At 34.9% G+C, this 12098-nt stretch overlaps 1 protein-coding gene across 1 annotated transcript; it reads left to right on the top strand.

Moving 5' to 3' along the window:
• On the top strand, positions 1-9870 carry LOC127105316 (ranBP2-type zinc finger protein At1g67325). The gene is made up of 7 exons (XM_051042492.1): positions 1-113; positions 246-291; positions 1912-2108; positions 2306-2531; positions 8864-9016; positions 9126-9232; positions 9493-9870. Exons 1-7 carry the CDS (start codon positions 99-101, stop codon positions 9520-9522), a joined length of 774 nt encoding a protein of 257 aa, XP_050898449.1. The 5' UTR covers positions 1-98; the 3' UTR covers positions 9523-9870.
• Positions 9871-12098: the final 2228 nt, after the last annotated feature.

The raw sequence follows: 12098 nt of genomic DNA, 5'->3' as shown, positions 1-12098 counted from the left end.
TATAACGAAATCAAATACTCTCAATACAGCGGCGTCTTTAAGTTGTCTCTTTATCTCTCATTATTACATCACTCTCCCTCGCCTCGCAAACCCTTCTAATGGCTTTCTTGAAGGTGAGTTAACTTTTCATTTTCATGCGCAGTAAAATCATCTTTATTTATTGCTCTATTATGTTTATCATTTCCTGATTTGATAGTTTGATTATTTCTCTTATTTTTTTCTGTGTTTTATGAATTTCCTTCCAGAACGATAATCAAACTTCATTTGGATCTAAGAGGCCCCGAAATAATGGTAAATATTATTTGTTATTTTTCGTTGTTTGATAAATTTTGCAACATATAGTTCATATTTCATTTTATTATAATCGGCGCTAATTTTACGATTTTGACTTTTAGCCACTATTTTAAACTCATGGTGATTGAAATAACCTTTAATTTTGACTATGATGTTATTGCATATCTTTGGAAGGATAAATTATGCGGCCCTAATTTGTAGATGTCAATTACAATTTATTTATTTTTAAATAGGAAAATTAGAATATTTTTTAAAAATATTTAAGGGTTTTTTTGTTGTGTACTATGTCAATTTAGGGCCGCCTTAAATTTTCAAAGGTCCTGGGTGTCCATGATTTAACTAAAGATTTTTACCTGTCGTCCCTACACTTAAACTCGACCCCCTTAGTAGCAGTGTTTTTAGCATAATACTCTTTATAATATTTTACGTTTTTAAAAACTATTTGTTTCTCAAATTTTTCGAAAATTTCTAAGTTTTTTATCGGATTTTTGTGGAACTTCATGAGTTTTTATCATATTTTTGATGAAGTTTTATTGGACTTTTGGAAAATTTCATGAGTTTTATCGGATTTTTCAAAAAACCTATGAGTTTTCTTACATTTTTTATAAAAAAATTATGAGTTTTTAACGGGTTTTCAAAAAATCTATGAGTTTTTACCGGATTTTTCAAACAATCTATGAGTTTTTATCAGATTTTTCAAAAAATCTATGAGTCTTTATCGATTTTTTTAAATATACTTCCGTATTTTTCAAAAAATCTATGAGTTATTTTCAGTTTTTTCAAAATATTCGATAGTGTTAATTTTTATTTTTATTCAAAATGAACTACTGAATTTTTAAAATTCGGTAGTGTTAATTTCGTTTTTTATAGACTTACCCAATATGAAGTATCGTATTTGAAAAAAAAAATGATAAGTTTTTCCACCTATTTTTTTTTAATCCGGTAAAAATGCATATTAGGTTTTTTAGAATGCATTATTGTATTTTTCAATTGCACTATTGAATTTTTTGTGCGTTCTTTTTTATTTAAATTTCAACAAAGGTATTTTGGATATTATGAAAAATTAGGGAGTCCGGTTTAAGTATATGGGTGATAGGTAAAAATCTCGAAAAAAAAATAGGAGTCATATTTTGTTATGGTTTAACCATAATAAATATTTTTTGAGTCCCTTTATAATCATAATTTATCCGTTTAAATTTTTTGAATCATATGTGGTAGTCTGTCTTGCACGACCCAAAAGACAATTATATGTCAATTATGTTACATTTACATGATGTGTTGTTTTGTTGGGAACACAATTTATATGTCTAACATCTAAGTAACCCATTTTATTGTTTGCAATTAACTCTTTTGTATTGAAAATAAAAGTGGTTATGCAAAGGTTGGTTTTCTTTACAAATTGAGATATGTCAAAAGTTTTATAAATTTTGCAGTAAATAATTTTTAATATCTAAAATATAGTTATCATTTTCATTCACATTTTCAATTTAATGATAAGTTTGTTTTACGAGGAGTGTTAATATTAGACTCTCTAACACACTTATCTTAATTCACTCTTTTTAATTGATTATTTACAAATTACAATTATAAGAGAATAGTTTTTTCTCATGTTATCAGTTATACGAAAAGATGGAGACTGGCTTTGCACTACCTGTGGGAATTTAAATTTTGCTTTTCGAATTGCTTGCAATAGAAAATGTTGTGGTGCTCCAAAACCATCTGGACCTCCAACCCCAAAACCATCTGGACCTCCAACCCCAAAATCATCTGGATCTCCAACAGTGAAGTCATTTGTAGCTCCGATAAGGATTTTGGTAAGTGTTTTTTATTGAATAACTGATATATCTGATATGTATATAAATTCAACATATTTGTTATTCAATTAAACTGAAAAAATGAATTTTTATTTATAACAATGATCAGAAAAAATATCATTTTATTCCATAGCATGTAAAATATATTATATGAATATTGAATTTGTGATTACGATCCTCTTAAATTTTGATTTCAGGCTACTGAAACTGTGAGTCCATATAATGGAGGTGTCGCGACTCCTCCACCACCACCACATGGTATACCAATCAACTTTGGATCAATACCTTCCTTTATCTCATATGGAAGCAATGGAACTATGGCACCAAGAAGCTTTGGACCAAAAACCTCTGTTCAAGCTGGAAGCTCTATTCCCTCTGGAAGCTTTGGAGCAAAACCCTTTATCCCATCTGAAAGTTTTGGAGGTAAATTTAATATTATCGAATCAAATAAAGTAATTAAAAAAACCTGTTAAACGAGATATTTAGAGGATGACAATAAATTAAGCCAACTAGAGCACAATTTAAAATTGGATTGGAAATTAATTTGTTCCGTTTATCAAATGAATTGAGTTTCAGTTAAGATTCACTTTAATTTGATCCATGTATAATTCAATTCGATTGGATCGTGAGTTGGCTTGAATATATATATATATATATATATATATATATATATATATATATATATATATATATATATATATATATGTATATATATATATTTTATTCTATTTATTAAAATCCTAGACTAGGGCGCCCTCGCCCCACAATTGTGTCGTCTATGAGGGATCTAAGGGATTCGCCTAAGGGCCCCCTCAAATGTGGGGGTCAAGTAAGAGGAAGTTGCGACTAACTCGTAAAATATAGGTGGTCAATAACCTTCCATAGTAAGAGGGAAGTGGTTATGACCACATATGGGGAGAGAACCCTATATCCGAGAGACCCCTATAAATACACCACTCCTCAAGGGGATAAAGGACAAACTCTAAGTCGTACACATATTCCACAACCTAAAGGAGCACCACGCTCCCGGTAACCGCAACACACGACTATTCTAACCGCCAACCTGCATATCTTGTAACGTAGGCCGCCAACAGGACCTCTCTACTCACGTGGGTTGGTCCCTAAAATAGCCTAAAAAACTACCACACAACGCTTCTCGTCTCCATGAGCAATCCCTCACTACCCAAACATATTATACACCTAATAAGACCTTCGAGTCTCCCTGGCTTGCATACACACGTATACTTTTTAACCAGTACAGTGACGCCCACCGTGGGCCCCTGGTAAAACTAACACGGGCCACAAATTCTCTCATCACCGTCATCCTTCCTGATGTGATCCTTCATTCCTCCATTTAGCCACCCTCAACTATGGTTGCTAGGAGAGCTCCATCTCAACATCGGAAGAAATCACAGGTAGTACTGATCCTGACGCCACAACGGAGATGCGCGCCGTGATGGACGAACTACGACGCCATAATCGGATGTTGGAACTTGACGTCCATAACATCAGACAGCGCCGAAAAGAAGTCAATCCACCGGAAGAGTTGAGCTGCTAGATCCTCAACCACTCTCAGATGAAATATGGGGGCTCCTGTTCCTGAGGGTTTCAAAACTCCCTCCTAGGCCAAGTTTGACGAACGCATCGATCCCTACGAGCACGTAGCCACCATCAACATACAAAGGAGTGCTAGACTCTCTGAAATGTAAGTTATTTTCAAGAATTTTCAGAGATTGCACCCTCATATGGTATATGGGTCTTCCTTGTGCTTTCATTTATAGCTACTAAGAGCTGGTAAGGAATGTGGTACAATAACTCTCTGCCAGTCCTACGAGAAAACGCCCACCACTACCGTGTTTAACATTCTCCAAGGCCCATCATAATTGTTGAGAGACTACCTCGCCTATTTCAACGAGGCTACCATCAAGACAGTACCTATGAATCAAGAAATGTTCGTAGGGGAGTTCGAAAATAGATTAAAGGAATGACACTTCAATGAGTCCCTCGCCCTTAAGTTGGCACTCACATTGGTCGAGGTAATTGCCAGGGTTGAGTGTTACATCAAAGGCAAGGAAAATAATGCTGAAAAGAAAGCTCACAACATCAAATAACGTGTCCCCGGTGCCAAGAGCTCACATCCTCCAAGGAAAACAATTACACCTCTCTCGTGAAGGACAAATCCACGTTCAAAAGAATGGGTAAAATGGTGGAAAGTTTCATGTATCTGAATACCCGCTGATAATAGATATGGCCCAAGGTACTCCACCTGCACAACATCCTAATATAACCTGCTCCCAAGGCCAAGATGATGGAACCTGAACTTGGAAGGTGGTATAAGTTCCATAGAGTCAAGGGACATCATACCGAGGATTTCTACCAACTCAAGAAAGCAATAAAAAAAGTTGATACATAAGGGACACCTTAAAAAATATGTGAAGAGCGACCCATCTAACCCGACAGAGAGACGTAACCTCCGCGGGCGAGAAATCGCTGGAAGCCCTAGGTCAAACAAAGCCAAAGAGGCATCTCAGAGCAAGGGAAATAAAGTGATGCATCACACACTTAACACAATAGCATAAGGATTCGTTGGTGGAAGGGAAACTAGCTTCGCTCGCAAAAGATATGCCTGCCAGATTCTGAACTTCAAAAACCTCCCCAAGGTCAAGAACATGGAAGCACCAGAAGACTTGATTGTATTCCAAGAGAAGGGTCTGTCTGGCATCCATCGACATAATGATGCCCCCATGGTAATCTCGATTAAATGCAAAGAATGTGAGATTAAAAGGGTTATAGTGGATCACGGAAGCTCTGTTGACATATTGTATTAGGACGCATTTGAGAAATTGTGTCTCGATCTTGAAGACTTAAAGCCTTTCAAAGGATCACTAGTCAAATTCTCAAGAGAACAGGTTCAAGTAAAGGGGTATCTAACCCTGAGGATCACGTTTAGAGAACACGATGGAGCCAAAGAAATAAAGGTTAAGTAGGCAATTACATAGACCGAATCCCCGAGAGGGAATCCTTGTCGTCCATAGAGGAAGTTACATACGTTGGATCCCATAGATGTGATCCTTTCCATCCATAGAGACAATTACATGTGTGGGATCCCCAAAATATAATCCTTTCTTCCCATAGAGGCAATTACATGCGTTGGATTCCATCCTTACCGCCGATTGAGTCAATTACGATGGATCCTCAAGGTTGGGTCCTTACCGGCCATAAGGGAAATTAAAAGTAATATACCCCCTTGAAAAGAGAATCTTGCCATCTCAAAGCCAGCCACAACAATAGATGCAAAACAATAGAATAATTAATGGTAAATAAAACTAACATAAAAGGCGCCCCCATAGGGGCACCATCTGTTCCAAGTGATTACAAAAGCCCTCTAAAGGGTCAAAAGAAATACAATAAAAGAAGGAACAAAAGACAAAAATCCACAAAAATGAATACATTCTCCTTGAGGTTCTTCCTCCACTACAACATGCTCCTGATGGGGACTTTCTAGCTTACCGCCCTCCCAGACCGCACCTTTCTCATTAGTAGGAGGATGCTCAAGTTCAGGAGAAGTTGTTGCCTCCTCGACCACCATTTCCTCGCCTCTCACGACCTTGAAAGGAACTAATGCATTTAGGAATATAGTGGGGTACAAAAATATGACTTTCTCCTTGGCATGCTCAAAGTATACGCCAGCAACAGACACAACTTCATCGGTCAAATATGGTACCTCATTCTCTAAACCTTTCTGGTGAAGGAGAACATCATCCAAAGAGTTCTGTAGATACTTTTTCTCAGCATAGATCTCCCTGGCCTTGACCTGAGAATCCTCCAACCTCTTCCCCTATTTTTCCTCATCTTAATGGAGGAACTTCATTAGTCGTTGGCTCTCATTATAAGCCTTTGCCTGTTCCTAGAGCCTCACCTCTAGTTCGCCAACAACTTTGTTATACCTTTCTTGTTCGACATCCTAAAGCATCAATTCTCTAAGTAAAATGGTATCTTTCACATTCATGATGGCCGAAGAGGATTGTGAATAAAGGGATCGATACTCAACAAGAAACTCCTTAGAAAAATGAAGGTGCAAACCCTTAAAGCGGATGAGGTCAAGACTAACATCGTTCCACTAGAGCATATGAATCTCACCTCCAGTAAGATCTGTCACCTGAACAATAATAGAAAGGTACATATCTCTCATAACCTTTGAGCCTTAGCCTCTGGTAACCCCAATGTCGAGGCCTTTTTCGCGCTCTTGTGCCCACTGAGGGTAAAACCCCTGGGGTGTCTTGTTGGAGTATTAGCTCTTGAACTGGCAGACTTGATTTTCTCCCATCTCTCACTGGACTCTTTGGTCGAGGTCTTCTCCATTTGGTCTTCATAAACAAAACAAAGGTTATAAAAATAATATAAGGGCTCGTAAACAAAGAGAAAACAAAATCTGTTTATCATATAGGCGACAAGGTGCTCCCACCTCCCCGCCACAAATTAATTACTTCCTGGCACTCCATAACTATGAACTACCATAGAAAGTGAATGATCCTTCTCTACTCAAGTCATATGAACACCCAGTCATAGTCTATAACTATCTTTCGTTCATCCATATAGGATAACAGAAAGAAGGGGTGTTATAAATACCCAACATTCCAAGAGAATCCTCTCACTCCTCACTTGGACAAACTTATATTCCCAATATTTATAGTTATTAAATTGAGAGGTAAAAATACCTTTTACCGGTCGATTTCTCAAGGTTACCCAGGTACCTTTAACTGGTTTGGTAGCAAATAAGGAGAAAAATACCCCCGTAGTTGGGTTGATGTCTAGCCTTTCACACACCATCTCGAAAACCCTAACGTAGCCCCAGATGTTCAAAAACAATTGAAATGGAGACATATTGAGGACCTTGAGGATATCTATGGAAAAAGCAGAAAGCGGAAAAAGGACCCCCGTGTCCTTAATAAAGGGAGGATAAAAGTAAAGATACGAAGAATGGGTGTTGAAGGAGATGGGCGAGGTCACCCTCTTCGATGGTAGCAAAATCTCCAAGATGACCCGATCTTCATCCCTAGAGAAAGAGACATCCACTCCCGACCTAAAGGGATTAATTTGTTCCTCGGAAATATAAGTGGAGACAAAGTCACTCGCACCTTTGGGAACGACGAATGAGGAAGACATTTTGTTCCTGAGAAAACATTAGAACAAAAAGGAGTCACCACCACCTTCGCAACCACAAGAAAGGAATTACCTATCTATAAATCCTATCCCTAACACAGAGGCACCCATTCCAAATAGATCTTCTAAAAATATATTACAAGAGATTACGAAAGAGGAAGAAATCCGTACTTGAGAAGAAGTTGAAAGCTTCGCAAGGAGGACGAGAGGAAATGGCACGAGTGAAATTACCGAAAATAAGACAAAATGTGAAAGGGAAAATGCGTTATAGGAAAACTCCCTGAGTCCCCTCAGGGTTTTATGAAACTCTGCAGGCTACAGACACGTATTGTTAATGCTTGAAGTTTTCAAAGAATATACCACCATTGATGACATTAAATGAAGGAAAACACATTTGTAGGGTGATTTATTGATATCTCGGGAGGACATGTCTCAGTTAAGTAGGGGATACCTAGAAGCTGGATCATTGAGCAAGAATTATAACCGAAGGACTCCTTTTCTATTCCGTATGCCTTTAGCTAAAGGACTCGCCCATAAAGAAGACTGTTCTTAGTCGAGGAAATTGTCAATAGGGCTAAGGGTGCATTCCGAAGAGTGGAAGTAGTTTTTAAACACTCCGCCCTTAAAAGAAAAGTCCTCGTGCTTGAAGGATTGTGTAGTGTTATATTTGTTAAAATCCTAGACTAGGGCACCCTCGCCCCACAACTGTGTCGCCCAGGCGGGATCTAAGGTGAGGGTCAAGTAAGAGGAAGACGCCACTGACTCATAAATATAGGTGGTCAATAACCTCCTATAGTAAGAGGAAGCAATTAAGACCATGTAGGGGGCGCGCGGTGGGGGGGGGGGGGATCCTAGGTCCGAGATACCCCTATAAATACATCATCCCTTAAGGGGATAAATGATAGACTCTAAGTTGACACATCTTCCGGAACCTAAAGGAGCACCACACTCCCGGTAGCCACAACACACGACTATTCTAACTGCCCACCTGCAACTCTTATAGCACCGACTACCTACAAGACATGTCACCTCACGTGGACCGGTCCTTAAAAGAGCCTAAAAAACCACCGCACAAGGCTTCTCACCGTCATGAGCAAGCCCTCACCATTCAAACATTTTATACACATACTAAGTTCTCTGAGTCTTCTTGCTCTTGCAGATGAACACACACTTGTAGTTTTTAAACACTTCTCTAATTTTGTTTCATTCCTATCGAGAAGTTTAAATTGTTATAAGTGTTTATATGTTGACATAAGTTTTTGCAGAACTATTTAGAGAATTTTATAAAAGCAATTTATGACAAAAGTTTTTGTGACTGTTTTCAATTTATTTTTATATCTTTTTGAAAATAAATTATGAAAATAAATTATGAAAATAACTTATGATTTATTTAAAAAGGCAATTTAATTTAATTTAACGTTTTCTTATAAAAATGCATTATCTATAAATATAAATTTAAGGTATGAAATATAAAATTCAAATATGTAAGCATATTAACCAACTTATTATTGAATCATGTATTCTTGTCGATCTAAGGCCTCACATCATTCCTTATGGTTATGGTTTTCAAGATTATTTTCCATGTGATGCAGGACTAACAATAAAGGATTCTGAAATTCATAATGATTCTGAATTTTCCAAAAATTCTGAATCTCATCAGAGTTCTAAATTTCGCAATAATTCTAAATCTCACAAGGATTCTGAATTTTCTAAGGATTCTGGATCTCACAAACTCCGTATTAAAGGTATTTGAATCATATTTTACTTATTAATTCTCTTTTAGTTTAAACTCGCATCAATCAAGAAAAGAAAAACAGAAAAATAAATTGTCATCTTTTTGAATTATTTATGTAGGGCCGAAAGTTATATTGGAAGGTGATTGGGTCTGCCCTCAATGTGAAAATGTCAACTTTGCATTTAGAACTAAATGCAATATAAAGAATTGTCGAGTTCCTAAGCCTGTAAGTATTTTCACCAATATTTCAATAATTTTTTAGTGATCTATCATCTTAAATATATTAATAATGATTCACTCGTGTAATCACTTTTAAAATATGACTAATTCAGTTGAGTATATGAACTATTCATGGTTATCAACCTATTCAACTGAATGAACACTATTTTTACATGTGATTAATTAGATGTTTATGATTATTTTTTTCACAATTTCTTGATTATTATATGAAGTTTAATATATATTTATCCTTGATTTCATGATTAGGAGTCCTATGTCACTCCCAGTTTTTCCTGAAGGTAGCTGGAGCTGCAAGAAGTGTGGAAATATGGATTATCCATATCGAAACACATGCATGTGAAAGGTTGTAGAGTTGAGAGAACAGCTTCTGACAACTAAGGAATTGTCGTTTGAATGGATACAATAAAAATGGAACATATCGGAATTTTCGTTTGTTCCAATTGGAATAACATTTTGTTCACAAATAAAATAAAATAAAAAGTGAATGTGTTCTTACATGTGAAGTGGTGAATTGGTTCTAAAATGGAGTCATAAAAGGCTCTAAATTTGCCTAATTTTGAAAACTTATGAATTTTTTTTTTAATTAGTTATACTATGTGTGTCCTTCACTAAGTTCATTGATTTCATCATCTCTAATATTTTTAGAGAAGATAATTTTTGTGTTGATTTACTTGCTAACTTAAGTTTAAGATCTTAGAGTGTTTTTTCGATTTACTCATGTTGATTGTGATATTGCTAAACATTACATGCTAGATAAGTTAGGTACCCCTAAAGTTAAACTCTCTCAAGGGGTATTGGTTTGACCCGTGTTTCTTGTATCTTTTTGTTTTTAATCTATAGGTTTTCTTTTGCTTAAGAAAAGGAATATCCAAATTCATGGAATTTGATAATTGTGATATAGTTTTAGGGAAAGTATTCAATTGGGTTTTAAAATAAAGATTAATTATTATGCATTGTTAAAATAAAAAGTTAATTCATCACCATCATCTATTTTTTATGGTATTTAATTAAGATATTTATTTAATATATTTTTTTTAATGATATTTAGTTAGGATAATATGATTTATTTTTTAAAACTTCACGGAATTTCCATCCATATATATTAAAAAAATCTTTTTATAATACGACTTTTTTTTTTATCGAAACATGATATATTTTTAGAGATTTTTATATCTTTTATGTTTTTTTTGTTTTTTTATAATTTTTTATGTGGAGTTGAGAATATTATGTTAGAGACTTTGTTGTAGTGATTTATTTTTGTTATTTACTTAAATTATTTAAATTTTTAAAAATGAATAATTATATAAAATTATTTTAAAACTTATAAATGCTTATGATATGATTTTTTTAAATTCAAATTATAAATCTTGATAATATTTTAAATTATGTGACGTTATTAAAATCTTGCACAGTCTTTCAAAATATAAACTTTTTTTATAAAAATTCTCTTTTAAATTCCAAAGTCACTACATAATGTTAAGGGTGTTCAAATCTAAACTGATCCAATAAAAAAAATTACAAATTGCAAAAAATCAAATTTTATTAGATGTCTTTGGATGTCATTTTGTAAAAATCATTCGATTTAAATTGGATTTCAGATTGATTTTTTAAAATCAAACCAAACCACGTTTATATATTTTTTTACTTGTTTATTTTTTTATTAATATGATACGTTGTATTAATTTATTTTTTGATGATACTTTTGTTAATACTATTTTTTAATTTAGTTTAATATATTTATTTTTTATTATTTCATTTGTTTCAACTATAGGTCATTCTCTTGTTGTAATATTAATATATTTTTGGAGAGGGAAAATATTGAATTAACCAAAACAATATGTATAAGGTGATCGCAAAAGGGATCCAATCCACAACAGATCAACACAACAAAAAATCTGAAATCTAAAGATAAATCATCCCAAGAGTAAATTAGCTATGTGTGTTCTCATATTAGGTCTAGCCCAACTTTTATAAGTAATATTATCTATAATTCTTTTTTCTATACTCGTATGCACAATATTATTTCCATAAATCTTTTCATTCCTGAAATTCCAGCATTCTTATATAGTTTCTGTAAAGGTCGCCTTAAGGAGCCTAGCTTGCCAATTCTTGCCTTTACTAGAAGTCAAAACCCAATCAACTTCATTCTTCAAGCCCCTATGAGTATGGTTGAACCATATCCATGCAGTAACATGATTCCAAATTGATTGCATGGCAGAGCGGGTGAATAACAGGTGTTCCTGGCTCTCTTTCTGGTTATAGAAGACACAATTATCATTATTGGTCATGCCAAGCTTTATGACCCTCTACTTGGTTTCTGACCTCTCATGGTAAGCCAATCACATCACGTACAAGGCTCTTGGTCTAGCCAAATTATTATAGAATAATTTTCTCCAAGATAACTTATTTCGACCACCCTTAAGCTCCTCATAAATCTTCCTAGTGTTAAATTTGTTGCTCTATTGGCAGCTTTTCCAAGCTTACATGTTATACACCTCATTTATCAGGTTAAGTACAACCCTAAGAATCCAAGAGCACTGATAAGTAACAGGCACGATGTGTAGAATGTGCTTCTTGAAATGATAAGTCTGGATCCATCTGATTCATAACGTGTCAGCTTTGTCATTTATGTTCCATAGCAGCTTGGACAAACAAACTTTATTCCAATCTATCAGGGAAATAAGGTCCATTCCACCAAAAGTCTTAGGTTAAAAAATATTTTTTCAAGCCACAGGAGATTTATGAGAAACCTTAGTCTTGCCTGTCCAGAGGAAAGATCGACACATAGCTTCAACCTTCTTAATGATCTTCTTCGGCAAAGGAATGCATTGGAGTCAATAGTTGGTGATAGC

The sequence above is a fragment of the Lathyrus oleraceus genome, chromosome 7 (assembly GCF_024323335.1).
Source record: "Lathyrus oleraceus cultivar Zhongwan6 chromosome 7, CAAS_Psat_ZW6_1.0, whole genome shotgun sequence".
In the NCBI taxonomy this organism is placed as follows: Eukaryota; Viridiplantae; Streptophyta; class Magnoliopsida; order Fabales; family Fabaceae; genus Lathyrus; species Lathyrus oleraceus.
Note: the sequence above shows the minus strand (reverse complement) of the source record. Positions and strands in the feature narration are given on the sequence as shown.

Coding starts and splice junctions, on each gene's coding strand:
- LOC127105316 (XM_051042492.1), top strand. Junction 2,109..2,305: donor TAGCTCCGATAAGGATTTTG/GTAAGTGTTTTT, acceptor TTTTGATTTCAG/GCTACTGAAACTGTGAGTCC. Junction 2,532..8,863: donor CCCATCTGAAAGTTTTGGAG/GTAAATTTAATA, acceptor CATGTGATGCAG/GACTAACAATAAAGGATTCT.